A 21,639-nucleotide genomic window follows, 5' to 3' on the forward strand; every position below is an offset into this window, starting at 1 on the left:
GGTAGTATGAAAGTATCAACGGACCATTTGATTGGGTTGTAAATTGAATTAACACAGATAATGACTGCTAATATATCATAGATTTTTTAGGCAAAATTTTGACGTTTAAACAAAATTCTAAAAACGTTTAGGCTAAACATTTTCTGAATAAATCTACAAAACCAAAAAGTGTTACAATGCTCTTCCCTGTATGCGGATGTACAGTATGTCTAAACATGGAAGGAGCTTGGAGGCGATTTCCCCGGCTTGCAGTGGCCAGGCAGAGATGTGTAATCCGCTTTACCTTGTTCTGACTTACAGACTGAGTTTGTACATGTCAGTTCGAGTGTGTGTCAGTGGGACGCAGTGGGCTGCTAATCTTCCCCGCAGCTTTGGACTGACAGATGGCATGTATCCGTGCCAGCCATCTGGAGTGTGGGGCATGGGCAAGAATTTGCCTTGCTTGGCACTGGAGATTACTGTCAGATTCACACTTGCTACATTTCACTCATTTCTATTAAAACAGTTCTTTTTAGCAGGTCTATGGGTCACCAAACTATTCATGGGGACTTAGTGATTACCACATAACATGGGGTTTTGTGTATTAGTGTATTGACCCTTATCTTTATCTAACATATTATGGCCTATATATAACAAAATAATTCTGTAAATATTAACTATTAATGAATTCAAATTAATACATGTGTACAAGTTAACTATAAGCATATAAAAGATAGATCCTGAACATTATAACAAAAAAATACAATGACACTTCCATGGTGTTTGGGCATGTAACTTTGCAGTTACATGTTATTTTTTACACATGTAGCACCATAGTTTCTATATTCCATGGTAATACCATCACTGTACCATGGTACGGTCACATTAAGTTTTGTGAGGATTGTTGAACATATAGTAACCTAAGAGTGAAGCTTAGTTTAAATTCAGAATGAAGAACCAACACTCAGGCAGATGTGAAAGTTGACTTCTGTTTTACATTATTTGAGATCAGGAAAGCAAACTCTTATTTTATATCCTAGAATGACTCTTATAACAGCTTTTACCACAAAAATTGTCCTCAATTTAGAGGAAAGCACGAGTGCATTTAAAGCTTCCAGTATCAGCACATTACGCTTGGAATCAGTTACATTCAGCTTTTGAAGCCAAACAAAGAGAGGCATGAAAACAATAAAAAAAGTATTAAAAGAACAGAACACTATGTTCAGCTACATCCTGTGGAAAAGAGAGTTAAAAAGGAAAACACAGAAAGAAAGAGAACAGAGAAAGTGTAAACAAATATGCTAGAGCAGTGGTCCTCAAACTTTTAGGCCAAGTACCACCTCTGGTCAAATCAGAACATCCAAGTACCATAATATTTTCAGCGTAATGACGTAATGCCGTACACACATTTTGATTAATATAAATATTCCTCTAGTTATCTCCATCTCTCTCCTACTGACTGAACTGCTGTCATGGACAGAGAGAAAGGGAGAGAGACAGAGAGGTGAGCTCTCAACTATGTCTTTTATTGAGACCCATAGTAAAAAAATGTATGTGATTTTATTGCTGTAACTTTAATGTGAAGCACATCTGCAGAAGAGGACTATGGAGTATTTTTAGCAGCAGTGCTCGGTCCCCTAGACAGGAAGTCTTAGAGGCTGTAAACACACACACATACTGTACACTAAGCCATACACACACGAGCACTCTTTCTGTCCCCTCCCCATGCCAGGAGAGAGTCATGGGAAGTCTGGAGTAATTGAGAACAGACAGACTGAAGGCAGGGGGCCAAGCTCAGCTTTGCTCTCATTGGTCTTCCTGTCTGTTCCTTGCTGTCTCTCTCTCTCTCTCTCTCTCTCTCTCTCTCTCTCTGCATACTCATGTGGGACTGAACGTGCATAGGAGGCATATACACCCCTTAATGTCTTCAACATTCATTCCTTTTGTTTATTAGACAACTGTTTATTAAATTGTTATATAACCCTCAGAAACTTTTACAGAGAACTTCATGCGGCTAAAAACGTGAGAAAAGAGGAAAAGCAGTTGATGTGTTTGTTTTTACTTGTGTTTATGTATGTTTGAGGTTACCGTTGGGTTACATGGATGTATTTACATGAAATCATTGAATATCCTGCCTTTTGTTTTATGTGGTACATTATTTGAGATACTACGATGGCTCAAAAAGACATTTCTTTGTGTTGCTTAACAAATTACTGTAGTTCACATCTCTATTTTTATTTAACTTATGAGACCTTGGCCCTCCCACGGTGTTTGACATGTCAAATAAAATGTGATACCGATGAAGCAGTTACTTTATCTTCTGCTGTTTTGACTGCAGTTTGCATGAAGCAGAACCTTCACGATGAGCTGTTGGGAGACCGAGAAGATCCATGAATAATTCTGTTTGACTCTCTCATTGCGACTGATGTAGTGCCAGCCATTCACAGAGTCATCCTTCGGCTCTGTTAAGAGTGTTTGCCAGCCCGTCTTCTGCACCTGCACATGTACCCTTTCAGAGTAAGATAGGGAAAGTATTAGGGACTTCTCCTTAGTTCAACATTTTCAGGCACTTGTCTGCTAAGGCAGAAATTTTGATTAAAGACGCTTTTCTACCATCAGGTAGAATGTTTCTGAACATGGTGATTAATAGTTCCAATAGCATTTTTACTTGAACACAGTTTGGAATGATGCAATTAAAAATTGTTCCTGCCACAGACTTCTTAGCATGGTTAGAAAACTGTGCTCAGGAGAGAGATCTGTGCTGGTGGAACGCCTGTAATGATGTGGTGACTCACGATTGGCCAGTTGACAGTTATTTTTATTCTAATTCTGATTTCACTGCACCACAGTGGAAAAACAAACCACGCCATTATACCCAGATTGGTATATGGAATGGCATGATTCTGCAATAAAAAACATTCGGCCCCTTGGTGGAAAAGGGCTTTAAAATAATGCCTGTAATAAGGTCTTATTTGCTTGCTTTCATACAAAACAACAAAAAGCTACACATTTTGAATGTTCTGCGTTTCCACTAGGGCTCTAGATGTCCTGTTATAATTCGATTCCGATTAACCATCTCATGTTTTTATTTCAATTTCTATTCTATTCGATACGATTCATTTGAGTATATTTCAGTTATAATATACATTTTACTGTCATATGAAAGATATTCTTTCTCAGCTAATTCTGTTAATTAAACAGTGGACCTTCTAACTGGTATAATAAGAAACAATTAATATTACTAATTTTATTTTATTGGGGGCCTGGGTTGCTCAGTGGTAAAGATGCTGGCTACCACCCCTGGAGTTCGCTAGTTCAAATCCAGGGAGTGCTGAGTGACTCCAGCCAGGTCTCCTAAGCAACCAAATTGACCCGGATGCTAGGAAGGATAGATTCACACGGGGTAACCTCCTCGCGATCGCTATAATGTGGTATGATGTGCGCATGGTGAGTTGTGCGTGGATGCCGCGGTGGATGGCTTGAAGCCTCCACGTGTGCTATATCTCTGCGGTAACGAGCTCAACAAGCCATGTGATAAGATGCGTGGATTGACGGTCTCAGACGCAGTGGCAGCTGAGATTTGTCATCCATCACCTGGATTGAGGTGAGTCACTAAGCCACCAAAAGGACTTAGACCACATTGGGAATTGGGCATGCCAAATTGGGGAGTGTTTGTGCTAGCATGTTTGTATGGAGGATGTTTCTGGCCTAAGAAGTGGCACTTTAATATATGCGGACAATAATAACATCTCTCCATTATGTTATGGCAATATTCTTTACCATCTCAACAATTTTTATCAACATTGACAGTTTTGATTAAAGGAGGACTGTTCCTTGTCTCAAACTTAGAGAGCTGTTGATCACAAGTAATTCATCAAGGTTTCCGGTGCATCCACAGCCCTAGGTCTGCATAATAGTTTCCCAGTCACGGGCAGGTGTTGGTGGCAGTGAGCTGAATGGAGCATCTGAGGCCAGTCATGTGATCTAAAGGGAAGGCAGTGGGAGTTGCATGTGTCCGTCCAGTGTGGGAAGCCAAGAGACTCTTGATACAGGAAGTTTCTTAATGCTTTCAGGATGGAGCTGTCAGCTGATCCCTCAATGGAAGGAAAGAGGATCCTGGCAGGTGTGTGTGTGTGTGTGTGTGTGTGTGTGTGTGTGTGTGTGTGTGTGTGTGTGTGTGTGTGTGTGTGTGTATGTAGCGTATCATCTTGAATGTAGCAGTGATGTAGCGAAGGTCTGTATTTGAGATAAAAAGGTTTGCATTTTTTAGCTAAATTACAGCTGTTAACTTAGTACTGAGCCATATGTGTGGACATGTGATACAAAAACAACTCAGTTCAGGAATGGGTCCGTTATGTCTCAACACCAGTAGCATTGAACCTTGCTAGAGCGCCTCAGAGAAGCGGATGTGAGACATGCATGCTGTTGGACAAGAACGCTGTGTGCTGACAATGAACTTTATCAGCACACAGACACTATCAGATAGACCTGTGAGCCAAATGGGAGATACAGGGAATTTTTTCAACATCTTTTACTTAGTACAGCCCATCTGACTGAGGACTCAGCTGGATGAACTGTAGCCTTTCTGCTGTCATCTGCTTTGGCAGCCATTTAATCTGTCATTATTCTACACAATGCAACCAAATTGTGAAATGTGCATTTATGAAGCCATGAAACTTTCTTTGAATGAAAACATGATAATATTTGCTCCAATTTCAAAGAAGAGAACTTACTTTTCATTTATGCTTTGGTGTTTTTATGTTCTTTTTTAATTTATTGATAAAGAAGCTTTCAAAGCAAATCAAATATTGTTTGAAGAATTTACTCACCCTTATATTGTTCCAAACTCTTTGACCTTATTCCTTCTGTGAACACAAAAAACGTTATTTATAGAACAATATTCATGCTGATCTTGTCCATACAATGAAAGTTGATCGTGCTGTCAAGCAAGATTTTCAGTAAATAATTATTACAATTTCAGCCTCTTTCTCACACAAAGCTATTAAATGTCTTTAGAAGACTTGAAATATAGTGCATGAGTCATAAGAACTACTTTTATGATGCTTTTAGTTCAAGTCAAGTCAAGTTGGTGTTCCACAGAAGTAAGAACGTCATAGGGGTGTAAATGATGGCAGAATTGTTATTTTTGGGTGAATTAACTATTTAAGCTGAATCTTCAAATGTATACACTTTACAGATATTTAAGTCTCCCCCAAAAATTAACTTTTTTGGTATGGGCTCTCATGTAGGAGGCTGTTTGTAAAAGTTTTTTCAGGAGTCGGGGTGTGTGAGTGTGTGTGGTTTTAGTAGGGCAGGTTATTGCCGGCTTCTCCCATTCTCTCCTGTAATAATGGTGTTTAGGAAACATGAGCAGACAGGAAAGGCAGACACAGAGTAGAAGAATGGAGGGATATCCCTTTACCGGGCTCCCTCCTTTTCCTTTTGGACCAGGCTGGATGAAGAGATGGGAGAGGTCTGGCAGGACTGTTCTTCTGGTCTGCTCCTGTTTCAACTTGCACATACACAATGCACACACACACACACACACACACACACACACACACACACACACACACACACACAGATTTATATTTGATGTACAAAAACAACTAATAGAAAAATCCACATGAATTGCCGGACCCAGGGTTTCCCTGGAGAACATTGCCCAGAGCATCATACTCCCTCTACCTGCTTGTCATCTTCCCACAGTGCATCCTGGTGCCATCACTTTCCCAGGTAAACACGGCTGTGTGATGTAAAAGAAAAAGGGAATCATCCACTGCTCCAAGGTCCAGTTTAGCCCATTGTAGGCGTTTTCGACGTTGGACAGGGGTCATCATGACACCTGATTGGTCTGCAGCTGCGCAGCCCCATACGCAGCAAGGTGCGATGCACTGTGTATTGTGGCACATTCCTCACGTAACCATCAATAAAAAATTTGGTGACACAGTAGATCTTCTGTCGGTTCAGACCAGACGGGATAGCCTTTATTGCCCTCACACATCGATGAACCTTGGGTGCCCAACACCCTGTCACCGGTTTGTGCTTTGTATTTCCTCGGACCACTGTCGGTAGGTACTCACCACTGCTGACCAGAGATGCTCTGACCCAGTTGTCTGGCCATAACAATTTGGCCATTGTCAAAGTCACTCACGTCTTTACTCCTGCCCAATTCTCCTTCATTCAACAAGTTGACTATGAGAACTGATTGTTCGCTTACCATCTAATCTACACAGACCTTGACGTATGGCCTTTTTAGGAGATGATCAACGGAATTGACTGTTGAGTGGTCATTATGTTTTGGCACATCAATATATGTCCCACCCAAACATCCTGTTTCAATAGGAAATAGCCTATGTTAACACAGGACAGAAGACTGAGCTCATCTTGCGTTTTCATGGGGGCTTCTTTAAAGGAATAGTTCACCCAAAAATGAAAATTCTCTCATAATTCATGCCATCCCAGATGTGTATGACTTTGTTTCTTCTGCAGAACACAAATTAAGATTTTAGAAGAATATTTCAGCTCTGTATGTCCATACAATGCAAATTAATGGGTGCTAAAATGTTGACGTGCCACAAAGCACGTAAAGACAGCATACAAGTAATCCATAAGACTCCAGTGGTTAAATCCATCTTCAGAAGTGATGTGATAGGTGTGGGTGAAAAACAGATCATTAGAAATTCTTCTCTCTGCCCAGTAGGGGCCATATTCATGAAGAATGTGAATCACCAAGAACACAAAAAAAATTTGAAAGTTAAAGTGGAGATTGACTGAGCAGGGAGAAGTATATACAGTATCTCACAAAAGTGAGTACACCCCGCACATTGTTGTCAATATTTGATTATATATTTTAATGTGACAACACTGAAGAAATGACACTTTGCTACAATGTAAAGTAATGAGTGTACAGCTTATATAACAGTGTAAATTTGCTGTCCACTCAAAATAACTCAACACACAGCCATTAATGTCTAAACCGCTGGCAACAAAAGTGAGTACACCCCTAAGTGAAAATGTCCAAATTGGGCCCAAAGTGTCAATATTTTGTGTGGCCACCATTATTTTCCAGCACTGCTTTAACCCTCTTGGGCATGGAATTCACCAGAGCTTCACAAGTTGCCACTGGAGTCCTCTTCCACTCCTCCATGATGACATCACGGAGCTGGTGGATGTTAGAGAACTTGTGCTCCTCCACCTTCCATTTGAGGATGCCCCACAGATGCTCAATAGGGTTTAGGTCTGGAGACATGCTTGGCCTGTCCATCACCTTCACCCTCAGCTTCTTTAGCAAGGCAGTGGTCGTCTTGGAGGTGTGTTTGGGGTCGTTATCATGCTGGAATACTGCCCTGCGGCCCAGTCTCCGAAGGGAGGGGATCATGCTCTGCTTCAGTATGTCACAGTACATGTTGGTATTCATGGTTCCCTCAATGAACTGTAGCTCCCCAGTGCTGGAAGCACTCATGCAGCCCCAGACCGTGACACTCCTACCACCATGCTTGACTGTAGGCAAGACACACTTGTCTTTGTACTCCTCATCTGGTTTCCGCCACACACGCTTGACACCATCTGAACCAAATAAGTTTATCTTGGTCTCATCAGACCACAGGACATGGTTCCAGTAATCCAACTTCAGCAAACTGTTTGCAGGCTTTCTTGTACATCATTTTTAGAAGAGGCTTCCTTCTGGGACGAAAGCCATGCAGACCAATTTGATGCAGTGTGCAGCGTATGGTCTGAGCACTGACAGGTTGACCCCCCACCCCTTCAACCTCTGCAGCAATGCTGGCAGCACTCATATGTCTATTTCCCAAAGACAACCTCTGGATATGACGCTGAGCACATGCACTCAACTTCTTTGGTCGACCATGGCGAGGCCTGTTCTGAGTGGAACCTGTCCTGTTAAACTGCTGTATGGTCTTGCCACCATGCTGCAGCTCAGTGTTAGGGTCTTGGCAATCTTCTTATAGCCATCTTTATGTAGAGCAACACATTTGTTTTCAGATCCTCAGAGAGTTCTTTGCCATGAGGTGCCATGTTGAACTTCCAGTGACCAGTTTGAGGGAGTGTGAGAGCGATGACACCAAATTTAACACACCTGCTCCCCATTCACACCTGAGACCTTGTAACACTAACGAGTCACATGACACTGGGGAGGGAAAATGGCTAATTGTGCCAGATTTGTACATTTTCACTTAGGGGTGTACACACTTTTGTTGCTAGTGGTTTAGACATTAATGGCTGTGATTTATTTTGAGGGGACAGAAAATGTACACTGTTATACAAGCTGTAAACTCACTACTTTACATTGTAGCAAAGTGTCATTTCTTCAGTGATGTCACATGAAAAGATATAATCAAATATTGACAAAAATGTGAGGGGTGTATTCACTTCTGTGAGATACTGTATTGTAAAAATTTTCTAAAATAACCACTGGAGACAGATGAATTACTTTTATGCTGATCCATGTGATACATTCTTCTAAAATCTTTGTTTGTGGTCTGCTGAAGAAAGAAATTCATACACATCCAGGATGGCATAAGGGTAAATGATTAGAGAATTTTTATTTTTGTAATAACTATTCCTTTAAAACATTGTTGTTGAGCCTTTATTTCAATATGACATCTTCACGTCCTCTTAAAATTTTTGAAGAAAGTTTCATTGGAAGAATCATATATCTTACCGAACATTGCTTCAACAGATTTTCCTTGATATCCACTCACCCAATGAACTCTATGAACAGAGACCTTGGCACTGATTGCCAGCCAGGGTTAAATTTCATCAGATATGGCTGTAAGATTGGGAAAATCTTGGCTGAACTGGTTGTGTTATGGCCCAGTCTGGGCTTTACAGCTTAAAACCTCATTTTAATTACACTTGGCCGGAGAGGAAAGTTAACACCGCTATGTAATTATAATTAAGGTCACCAATTGAGTGAGTATTTCTTGATGGATTCGAGCCATGGATTTTGGAAAGTGCACTGTTTGTGGTATTTGAAGCTATGTCACTTTTGAATACTGTGCAGTTATCTTGCATTTTCACTGACAAAACTCATAGTTTTTACTTTAATGGACCTGCCTTTGTGTTCCTGATTAGTCTGCACCCTTGTGGCCATTTTTGTATCTGCGTTTACTTGTGAAAAACAAGATTGTCGAATGTTTCCAAAGATGAAACTTACAGTAGTGACTCTTGATGTCTAATGCCACACAATTTAAGACTACAAAGTGTTGACTCTTCATATTTACCACTTCAATTAACATAAATCTTTCTTGTTGTCAGGTGCCACCAGGGATATCGGCTCCGCTTTGACCCGGATGTGCATGCGACACCGCAGCATCGACGCCAAACTGCGCCACTTCACCAAGTGAGTGATCGATCTGACTATGGTGTGAATACTTTCATGCCTTGCAACCCACCAGTTAGATGGCAGAGATAGGATTTTATATCTGTGCCTGCATTGATTTTCCACTGCAGAGATGAGCAAACTTCCATAAATCAAACACACTGCTCGAAGGCTTTAATGTGTTGTCTTCAGAGAGACTAAATTAGCTTGCAGACTAAAGTAGGAGCAAATAAGCAACTACATACTGTATATGAATGATTATCTTAATGGAATAGTTCACCTAAAAATACAGTTCTGTCATTATTAACTCATTCTCATGTTATTCAAACCTATATGACTTTCTTCAGTGGCACAAGAAAGGAAGCAGAATGTTCACACAGTTTTTGATGCAATGAAAGTGAATGGTTACTGGGACTGTCAAGCTCCAAAAATAACAAAAAAGCATGATATAATTAGTATAAATGTAGAACACGTGAAACACGAGCCATATGACAACTTTGTTTGAGGAACACTGAAACTTAAATTGTTACAAATGTTCTTTCTTTTAAATAATACAATGATGCTGCTGACCACATGTTGGCCCCTGGTTTTCTTTTTGTTGTTTCATTCTTGCCCTGTTCGATTAAGTGCTCTTATGGAAAAAATGATCGGCCCACTCCAAGACAAGATAGAAGAGTGGAAGAAAACCACTGCCCTGCTTGATAAAGACCACGCCAAAGGTACAGAAGGATTGACTGAGAAAAACATTTTGCACTCTCTGGAATACTAATGTCTCTGTCCTCAATTCACACCTCTTTCTGTTCACCAGAGTACAAGCGCTCTAGGCAGGAGATCAAGAAGAAATCATCTGATACATTAAAGCTCCAGAAGAAAGCTAGAAAAGGTCTGTCTCTCTTTTCGTCTATGAACGGAATGATTTTCTCTTTCCCTGTCACTTCTCGATGAATATAAGTTTTTAGAGGATTAGTGCTATCAGTATGTTAGAGAATTAGTGAATATGTGTCAGTGCTGGGCTCTTTCCCCCCTCTCTTGCTTGCTGACTTCTGATGTCAAGAGTAATTAGGTCAAAGACAGATTAAAAGGTTTCAAGAGTGAGGTCAAATTGTTGCAGTAGTATGAACAGTACAGCCTACCACAGTCTAAGTAAGAAGGCTTCTATTTTGATTATGTGCTTTTATAATGAAAAAAAAAATATTTTCTCAATTATTTGAAATTAACGAGTACTTTGTACTATGAAAACATACTGTAACTTTTAGAACTGAAAACCTCCTCCCCAGTCCAAAAAGACCATTGAAACTGAGCTGTATGCTTGAGATAAAAAGGTTTGCATTTTTGAGCTAAACTAGAGCTGTGAACGTAGCCATGTGTGTGAACATGTGATACAAAAACAACAGTTCAGGAATGGGTCCGTTACTGTATGTCTCAACACCAGTAGCATTGAACCTTGTTAGAGCACCTCTGAGAAACGTATGTGAGACGTGCATACTCTTGGACAAGAACGCTGTGTGCTGACAATGAAAGTTTTCAGCACTCAGACATTATTGGATAGACCTGTATGGCTTGTTTCTGCAGTCAGAAACCTGAAATATTAACAAATGCCCTCCCACATATACACGTCAATGACACCTATTTAATCAACTTGGTGGGGATTGCATTTTTTTGTGCTGTCACTAATTGTGATTAATTGCATAATTTTTGTGTAGTTAATCGTGATTAATTGCAGATTTTGAAAGTGCTGAAATTTGACACTATATTTACTTATTTTCTTGTCAAAGTGCATTTATTTTCATCTTAGGAAAGAAAACAAAACAATATGTAACAATATAATGCTTTATCAACATTTTCAAAACAAAGCCACAATAAATACACAAAAATAGCACCAATTTAAGTAACATTAAACATTTCCCAAAGTCTATACTGGCGGCCAAACGTTTGGAATAATGTACAGATTTTGCTCTTATGGAAAGAAATTGGTACTTTTATTCACCAAAGTGGCATTAAACTGCATAGACATAAATAACATGAAAAATTACTATTACAATCTGAAATTGTTTTTTCAGAACTTCTTGAACTACTTCAAAGAGTTCTCAACAAAAAATCCTCCATGTGCAGCAATGACAGCTTTGCATATTCTTTGTATTCTAGCTATCAGTTTGTCCAGATACTCAGGTGACATTTCACCCCACACTTCCTGTAGCCCTTGCCATAGATGTGTCTTGTCGGGCACTTCTCACGCACCTTACAGTCTAGATGATCCCACAAAATCTCAATGGGGTTAAAATACATTTTCCAATTATCTGTTGTCCAGTGTCTGTTTCTTTGCCCACTCAAACCTTTTCTTTTTGTTTTTCTGTTTCAAAAGTGGGTTTTTCTTTGCAATTCTTGCCATAATGCCTTCATCCCTGAGTCTTCTCTTTACTGTTGTACATGAAACTGGTGTTGAGCGGGTAGAATTCAATGAAGCTGTCAGCTGAGGACATGTAAGGCATCTGTTTCTCAAACTGGTGGAAATGGGGTCTGTCTAGATCAAAAATTACTTTTTTGAAATAGTGATAGTGCTGTTTTTTACATCAGTAATGTCCTGACTATACTTTGTGATCAGTTGAATGCCACTTTGGTGAATTAAAGTAACAATTTCCTTCTGAAACATCAAAATCTGTACAGTATTCCACATTTTTGGACACCAGTGTAAGTGGGAGTTTGACAAATTGAAAGAACTAGTTTCCCCATAGGATGCATATTCATTGCAATGCGCATTAAGTCTCTTAAACTCTCATCCTCTGCAATATTAATCTGCTAGTAGACTGTGGCTATCCGTTTTGTTACAGCAAACGAGAAGCTGCATTTATGCATTTGGTGATAGTTAAAGACTTGACTTGCTTCTGTGGTAATTAAAATGTGCCTTACAAGCCCCATCTGGGGTTTGTTTTGTACATCATTCAGAGCTACAGGGAAGTGCTGTCTGAGATTCTTTTATTTATTGTAATACAACCTCCGTGGCTGTACCATAGGAGAGTATTAGGACAGTACCACCCGTAAATGGGATCGCCACGTTATGCTAAACTTGTAGGCTATCCTTGGTAGAAGGGCTATGGCGCTGTGTCTGTTTGTGTGAAGTGTGCGTCAGTGTAATGACTCCAGGCGGATACATTACAAAGGCTCCGCACTTCATACAAGTGTTAATGCTGTATTAATGATAAATGTGTTAATCGCGATTAAGAAACATTAACGCATTAAACTTTTTTAATTAATCGCATGCGTTAACGTGTTAATTCTGACAGCTGTAATTATTAAGCTGCCACAGTATCATGCAGACATGGCAAAGAGGCTATTATAAAAGGGCAGTTAATAACTGGAATGCACTCAACAGCAAATCTAACTTGTGTGTGAGTGTATCAAAGCGCTCTTAATAATTTCACATGTGAATAGGGCATTAATACAGTCTTAAAGACACAGGAGCAAAATAATTACTTGTTGAATTCTAAGAGTCAGAAGGAGGGTGGAAAATGGTCTTTAAAAAAATGTCTTGGTATATTTGTGCAAGCATGTGCTAAGTCTAGGAGCAAGTAAGTTTGGCGAAATCACGCAAGCAAAGCTTAATGGGCTGGATGAAGTGCAATTTAATTCTGAGTTTCTTTTCTGGTTATTCCACTGTCTGCATCCAATTATATAGTCAACTCCCTGTCAACCACCTGTGATATATAAAAAAGACAACACATTCATAAGAAGTTGGTAGTGTAAATGAACTATATGTAGTGAATTAGAAGAATAGAAATATGGACTTTGCACATTAACTGCATCCTTGTTGAATGGGACACGCTCCTTTTATATGCATGGAAAATGCACTTCAGGAAATGGATGTAGGCTCTGTTAAATTATAGAGAATGTAAGTATTATTAACGATTTTCATCTACTGACACACAAATCATGGCTAGTATTAACAGTGATTGTATCGAAACACACTTCACTTCTAACAGTTGATTTTGATTTTGAAAAATGTAATTTATTTATTGAAGCATGAAAAAATTAAATCACAAATATTTCTATATTCAAATTACACTTCAAATGAAATTAAAATAGAATCAAAATTCAAATCTCATAAATGTGTATTTAATAAAATGGCTACAACATTGATCGTCATGGACATTATTTGACTTTTCACTTTATTTTCAGAGGTCGGACATGAACTTTATTACCACCCTTTGGTGGAATCTCCAAACTGCAAATGTTGGAACTGAATTTAGACTGTGCTGAAAACAAGTATTGAAACGTCTTAGCGTAATGACCTATATCTCAGGCCAATAGCAAATTGCACTTTGCGGCACTTCATTAACATACAATACAACCACAGTTTGCATGCATACACCCACAGATTGCGCAAAAACTCAAATTAGACCCACTTGCCCTTTGTCTTGGCATAAAATTGCACTTAGAATTAGCACTGTCATGAAAATTGGATAAGATATAGCACACGGTTTTGGCGTGTAGCGTTGGGCTCTGCACATTTACGAAAATAGAGCCCCTAGTCTCTTCAATGGTGTGAACTGTTTAAGATGTATAACTAGATTACTAGATTACATATAATCTAACTAATACTTATGGTATTTGTTATTTTTTTTGTATAATGAAAGATTTTTTTTGCAGTGTTTCACCAGTGGAATGATCAAAATCAATATAAACAACAGAACAAGCCATTGAAGAGACTATAAGTCTATCCCTCACAGACTCATTTTTATTCCTATCCAAATATTTATATTTTGTATTGCTCTGAAACAGGTCCATTCCCTCACCTTTGCAATTTCTTCATGGCAATGCTCTTTTTATCTTTGTCTCTCTCTCCTTTTCTGTCTTTCTCTCTTCCATACTATGATTCGCTTGGCTTCTGCATATAAACTGTAGAACTACCAGGTATGTAGGCAGTTCCTTCACCATGATTAGCATGACTTTCTGACTAACTCATAACTCATAATTAATTTATACAACAGAAATGTTTTGCGTGTGTTTCATTGGAATGTTTTATTGTCCTTGGGAGACACTGCATACAGTCCCATTGTCTACACAGTGTACTCATCTCATTGTCATTCTTTACATCAGACATAACAAGCATCAGTGTTGTGAAAGTAAATCACAATGTACAATCATGAGATATTTGAACCTTGGGTTGTTTAGATACAAAGCATCAACTCTATCAATGTGCTTTATTTTCATCGTTGTCGAGAATGTTTACTTACATGAAGGCCGACAGAATGCCTGGTTGCTGTGTTGACATTATCCACCCTAATCTGTCTGTGGTTGTGCTGACCATTGGGACATCTATGTTAACATCTTCATCAAACATTTCATGTGTCACATCATAGCTACAATTTGCATTTTCAGTTCATAATCCAGTTAGTGCATCTTGTCACACATGATGAGTTTGACTATGGCCTTGTCCCAAATGCATTGCTATGATCGTCATTTTCACGTGTCTGTGAAGTTAATGAGAGTTATGAGGGTTTCCTATTTGTCATTTTATTATTCTAAAGGGTGCACATAAGCAATCTTGGGTAAATTACTCAAAAACTTAATCCACTACAAATTACTAATTACTTCTCTAAAGTTACTTTCTGTAACATCTACTAAAAGGGCGGTCACACTCAGCATTGAATTCAAAATGTAGTCTATACTATATTTGCTCCTTGTCCTTTGATGTATGCAAGTCATACACTCAGCACCATGCTTTCCCCCCTTACTGTACAATGACACAATATGTGGCGCATGACTTTTGCAAATACTGTAGATGTGCGCATGAGTGTAATTCATGATTTAAATGCACAAACATTTTATTTTAGAAATATGTATAACTCAAGAAATGTAATTGCAATGTAACTGAGGGGGCTTTTACACTAGCAGTTTAGTCCGAAACGGAGCACACTTCCCATGAAAAATTGGTAATATGAAAGCTGTTTTGCAGACAGTGGTACCGAACCCGAGACTACCTGTAGGAGATAGGCTGAGCTCAGTTGCAATGGAATTGTGGCAGGGATTGCATGAGTAAGAAAGCATCCTGTGCTCAGGTCCGCACTTGTTCAGGAACTAAAATAACTTAAGCACAAGTTTTTGCAGATTTAAGCATGACGATATCATCAGTTGCACAAACACACACATATGCACCATGAGTGGCAGCGTAACTTAAGCAGAGCTGCAAATACATTACTCGCCATCAGCTGTCTCCTCAAAAAGAGAGTTTGCAAGCATCATAAATAGTTGCCTTGTCCCAGACATGCATATTTGATTAATTATGGCATGCTACACACAGAGGCACGAGTTCGACCGAATCTGAAAAGTCTAAAACCAGACCAAAGCTACGTGTGGCGCTGAGAACAATCGCACTGGGATTCGGACCTCAGCAAAATGCCCAGTGTGAAAACTACCTGAAAGTCTGATTACAAGAATGTAATCTTTTACACTGCTCTTTCACTAAAAGTTATTAGATTACAGTAAATGATTACTTTGTAATCGTGACTACTCTGGGGTATTATGTAAACAAAGCTCGGACTTGGAGAAAGGGCTTAGAGTGGCTTTTGGGCCAGGGCCTTAATTTTACATAATGAATTGATTATCCCTTCCGTACTTTTCCGCCCACCCTTTTATTGCCTTTTATCTCACTCCTGTCTCACTGTATCTCTCTCACATTGTCTTCCTCTCAGGTCGAGGAGGTCTGCAGCCTCAGCTAAACAGTGCCATGCAGGATGTAAGTGACATGTACCTGTTGATGGAAGAGACTGAAAAGCAGGCAGTGCGCCGAGCCCTCCTGGAGGAAAGGGGGCGCTACTGCAACTTCATCAACTTCCTGCAGCCTGTTGTGGTGAGAATGAGTTCAGGTTCTAGGTCAAAGGTTACATCTAGGAATCTAGAGAAAAGATGAAATGGGAGAAACAAAGCTTTGTGTAACTTTGAATCAATTGAACCAATTGCTTTGGAAATAGATTCACTGTTTCGAAGCACTCGAAATACTGCACGCTAAAGCCAATTGTACACTACATGACTCCAGCTCGTTTTCTTTGCTGTTTTGAGGCAGCAACTGGTCTGCAAAGAGAAGTCTCAGATCTCACAACGAATGGTCGTATATTGTGCGCACTCCTGTGACATGCAGAGACTAGTCCCAGGGACTACAACAGATTTCAAATCAGCTTAATATCTAGACATAACATGAAAACAGAACTTTATGTGTATTATTTTCACTTAGTATGGGATTCCACCACAAATATTGAATGCTTGAGAATAATTGGCAAGTGTGTTATCCACTACACAGCATTTGTAACCATATGAAATTGTGTTTACTTAATAAAAAGAAAAAGAAAAAAAGAAGGTAAAGGTGTGTTATCATGAACAATAGTTGAAATTCAACTGTCACATTTTGTAAAAAAATATTTTTAAATATCACAAAATATCTGTCAATTAATCTACCGTAGATAGGTGGGAACACAACTCAAGTGTGATCGACAGGGAAATTAAAATGATTAAATTAAAATCAGCAACTCTTGTTTGAGTCAGTCTTATTTAATAGACCTAAGTTATTGCTGAACTGAATCTAGTTAACTTACAGACTTTATTTAACACTGACTCAGGGTTTAATGTGGGATCAACTGAGAAACATTTCAAAACAGTATGTCGTTTGTGTAAAATCACACGACTTAGACAGTTTTATATGTGCTCCGAAGCATTGGTTCAAAACAAATTATTCATAAAGTTTTGAAGCTTCATGAAGCAGTGTTTCGAAAGCACCAATCACTAGAGGAAAGCAAGGGCTCTGTTTGAAATAGTATACTACAATTCGACTCTTAGTATTTCTGCAGTATATAATATACAGGACACAGCATAAATAGAGTAGATCTCCTCGGAAACCTAACAAATTCAGCTACCTCTCTTTACATATAGGACATATTTGGGATATCATGTTCCAGCAACTCTGGTTTATAATTCAGCAATGAACCATGTCAATACCTAACAGGAAAATATGATTTTCTTATCTAAATGATAAAAGGCAATGTTACAAAAATGAGAACACCCTCTTGAAAGTAACAAATAAAATGGAATAAAATGTTTTCTGGTGTTAGTTAAGGGCAGAATGAGTCAGCACATGAGTGTTTTGAACCTTCACACTCAAACAGGTGTAATTAAGAATTAAAAATGTAACTTAACCCATTGAATGACTCAGACTTCATGCTGACAACATTGGAGAGAATTTTCCGGAGACTTGAGAAAGAAAAAGATTTTATTGCAGAAAAGAGGGCAAGAGGACTATCAAATCACTGTTATTAAGTCAGAACACAATAGCAAAAATTATATAAAAAATGTTTTAACCCCCTGAAATGTAGAAGCTTTCATCTTGTGATGAGCAATTTAAAAAAAAAATATTATTATTATTATTTTTTCTCACCTTTTTCTCCCCAATTTGGAATGCCCAATTCCCACTACTTCCTCCTCATGGTGGCGTGGTTACTCACCTCAATCCGGGTGGTGGAGGACGTCTCAGTTGCCTCCGCTTTTGAGAAAGTCAATCCACGCATCTTATCACGTGGCTCATTGTGCATGTCACAGTGGAGGCTCATTCTACCCTAAAGAACAGAAATCTTTACTCTGGTCTGATGAGCCCAAAGTCAATCTTTTTGGATCTGATGGCATCCAAAATGTATGCCGTTGCAAAAGGGAAATATACAGTGAGAAGTGCATGATCCCCACTGTAAAGCAAAGTTGTGGTAAAGTTATTTAATGGTGATGTATGAGTGCTAAACGTGTGGGGGAATTGCAATCATCAATGGCATCTTGAATTCTCAGATGCACTGAACATTTTGAAAGAGAAGATTCTACCCTCTCTCCACACCCTGGGTCATCGAGCACTTTTTCAACATGACAATGACCCTAAACATTCTTCCAAGGCTACTGCTGCATTCTTGAGGAAAAACAAGTTGAAAGTGCTGCAGTGGCCAAGTATGTATCCCAACATCAACCCTATTGAACACATGTGGGGCATTTTGAAGAGGCAAGTTAAGAAGCATTCCCCATCAAACATTAAGGCACCTCCAGGAGTGGAACAGGATAGACGTGACGATGTGTTTTGAACTAGTGCACTCAGTGTCAAGTAGGGTCAGAGCCATGCTTAAAAGAAATTGAGGACATTTAATAAGTACTAGAATTAAACAAATTTTTTAAATTTAATCAAGGGTGTACTCATTTTTGCAACCCTTTATTGAAGTATAGTTGCCTAATTATTTTACAGATATTGACGACATATCTTTCTATGTTGCTATTAAGAATGTATTTAATACATTTCAGCTTTGACATCTTCTCATGATTTGTAATGGTGATCATATAGAAATAGAAAGATATCTTGGTGGTCAAATGGGGTATACTTTGAGCACATATTGTGGAAGGAATACTGGCTCCCACTTAATTTTATTTGTCTTTAACTACTATGTACTAACATAAAAATGCTTACAAAAATGTTTTTATTGTGTTACTACATGATGTTCTGCAAAATTCTCACAAGATTCACATTTGCTGCTAATTTAAAATTTGGGTTAGGGGTAAGATTAACAGTGTAACTGTTAACCTTACATGCAGTTACTTTACATATAAGTACAATGCAACAACACATATGTACATAATAAGTACATTGTATCAAATGCTTAAGTACACAGTAATTTAAGACACCTAATATAAAGTGGGCTGAATACTGTAATGCAGTATAGTCATATAAACCGTCGTTTTTAACATCTCTTTCTTGAATCATTATTTGCAAAAAAGCTATATAACATTTATTCCCAAGATGATATCTGTATGCCACCTGCTTAACTAATCATGCAACGTAGTGTGATCGATGTTGTATTCTGTTTGAGATGTTTATCATTGTATACTACATACTGTTTCACTTACTATTTTTAAAACAATAATAGGCAAATTACTGTGTATACTGTGCAGTATTCAGTAAGTAATAAGAAAGTATTCAATTTAGAGCACAGCAGAGCTGTTTTCTGTTTTTTATTAATAATGTGTATGAATAAAACATGACATGGTACATTAATGTGCATCAATCTGAGTTTATATTTCCACTTTCTCAGAATGGTGAGATTGCCATGCTGGGAGAAGCCACACATCTCCAGGCCATTATAGATGACCTCACTGTATTGACCACTGACCCACATAAACTACCGGAGGCCAGTGAACAGGTGCTTAAATCACACACGAGAGTCCAGCCTAAAACCGACTTGAAAACATACACAGTTGGTCCTTTAAGTGCATTTAATTTCTTCCATTAGGCCATATTGGATCTTAAGGGTTCTGACTACAACTGGTCATACCAGACTCCACCTTCTTCTCCCAGTAGTATCGGCTCCAGAAAGAGCAACCTTTGCAGGTTCTTACCTTTTAAGACTTAAGATCAGTATAAAGTTTCATTGTTTTAGCAATTTGTCAAATTTATAACTGTTATAGAGGTGTGACCTGTTTTCCTCAGCAATTTCAATGTGATAATCCATTTATTACATAGTTTTCATTGTGTTTTATGTATGTTGTGAGAATAAAGCATGACGATGTTTATTTGTCTTTCTTTCAGTCTGGTGCATCTGCCACCAGGTGGCACCCATCGTCTGAGCAGCGTCTCCTCTCATGATTCAGGATTTGTCTCTCAGGATGCAAATGTGCACTCCAAACCTCCCTCCCCTATGCCGTCTGACATCACAAGCCAGGTAATTAGCATGACATTTAGTTTACTGGTGTTTTTTTGTTCGACTGTTTTGTTTAATGCTTTCTAAACTCTCTCCCTGGTGAACAGAAGTCATCCAGTTCTGCATCCTCAGAAGCTTCAGAAACCTGTCAGTCAGTCAGTGAGTGTGGCTCTCCCACAATAGTAAGTGTTATTTACAATCTGTAAATTAAATTAAATGATTGAAGTAAAAAATGTATCTCACTACTAGCACACAGCATGTTAAGGGTTGATGCATGAGCTCTATTATACAATCTTTTGTTATATTGACCGACTCATTTTGCCAGTATTTTGTATTTTCCATAATTTGTCCTTACAGTAATTTATGTATATTTTCCTTTTTATTTAACCCTTTCATGCATGGTGTCCTTGTATGAGGGCATAAGTCAACATAAAAATGGACCCTATTAATTTTTTTAAAGGAATAGTTCACCCAAAATATCTCAGCTCTGTAGGTTGATACAATGCAAATTAAAGGGTACCAGAACTTTGAAGCTCCAACAGCAAATAAAAGCAACAAAAAAGGAATTCATAAGATTCCAGTGGTTAAATCCATGTCTCTAGAAGTGATATGATAAGTTTGGGTGAGACAAATATCAATATTTAAGTACTTATTTATTATCAGTCTCCACTTTCACATTCTTCTTTTGTTTTTGGTGATTCACATTCTTCATGCATATTGCCACCTACTGGGCAGGGAGGAGATTTTATAGAAAAAAGGAACATTGATCTATTTCTCACCCACACCTATCATATCACTTCAGAAGACATGGATTAAACCACTGGAGACCTACGAATTACTTTTAGTCTGCCTTTATGTGCTTTTTGAATTTAAAGGCTTTGGTACCATTCACTTGCAGTGTATGGACCTACAGAGCTGAAATATTCTACTAAAAATCTTTGTTTGTTTTCAGCAGGAGAAAGAAAGTCATACACATCTGGGATGGCATGAGGGTATGGAGCCCCTTAGAGGACAGGGCAGGATTTTTTTTTTTTCTGAAATAGTTTTGCGTGCCCTCACAATACGTTTTGCATGCCCTCACAATAAATCTACCATGATTTTACTACAGTAACCATAGTTTAACCTTTATATTCATAGTGAAACCATAGTAATTAGGGATGTCCCGATACTGGTATTGGAATGGGGTATGATACCATACTCATGTACTTGTCCTCGAGGTCATAAAAGTGCTCCTATACCTAAAACGTCTTGCGTATTAAGTTAAATATATCGTTTATTTTGCATGTGCAGGGCACTTCAAATGTAACCAGAGCACTAAAGAATGTTTGGAAACAGTTTTGTGCAGATGCCGGCTGCCGCATGTACCTTTTAAAGCTCATCCCTTGGCTCATACAGGAAAAACACTGTTATTAGCATCAAGCACTCTGTTTGTAGCAGATGACAGCAGACAGAGTGCAAATTCACTTTGTAGTGGGAGGCACATACAGAGTACATACTTTACATATATAAATAGCAGGCTTTTGCAGTTTAATAATCACTTTGAGTCACAGCTTTTTCAGACTGAAAAGCTACCGTCATCACACAGAAATATTTAATAATCGAATAAAT

The 21,639-nt window shown here is 38.6% G+C and overlaps 1 protein-coding gene across 4 annotated transcripts in view; it reads left to right on the forward strand.

The window, feature by feature from the left end:
- The window catches only part of LOC127661430 (protein MTSS 2-like), a 51,267-nt gene that overhangs the window by 21,884 nt on the left and 7,744 nt on the right, over nucleotides 1–21,639 (forward strand). For all 4 annotated transcript variants that reach the window (XM_052152140.1, XM_052152137.1, XM_052152138.1 and 1 more), the window contains exons 4-11: nucleotides 9,259–9,343; nucleotides 9,950–10,041; nucleotides 10,131–10,205; nucleotides 16,012–16,169; nucleotides 19,426–19,533; nucleotides 19,624–19,721; nucleotides 19,920–20,052; nucleotides 20,139–20,213. In XM_052152140.1, the coding sequence (XP_052008100.1) occupies nucleotides 9,259–9,343; nucleotides 9,950–10,041; nucleotides 10,131–10,205; nucleotides 16,012–16,169; nucleotides 19,426–19,533; nucleotides 19,624–19,721; nucleotides 19,920–20,052; nucleotides 20,139–20,213 (824 nt within the window). The remainder of the gene's footprint in view (nucleotides 1–9,258; nucleotides 9,344–9,949; nucleotides 10,042–10,130; nucleotides 10,206–16,011; nucleotides 16,170–19,425; nucleotides 19,534–19,623; nucleotides 19,722–19,919; nucleotides 20,053–20,138; nucleotides 20,214–21,639) is intronic.

Source organism: Xyrauchen texanus, chromosome 21, assembly GCF_025860055.1.
Source record: "Xyrauchen texanus isolate HMW12.3.18 chromosome 21, RBS_HiC_50CHRs, whole genome shotgun sequence".
Taxonomy (NCBI): domain Eukaryota; kingdom Metazoa; phylum Chordata; class Actinopteri; order Cypriniformes; family Catostomidae; genus Xyrauchen; species Xyrauchen texanus.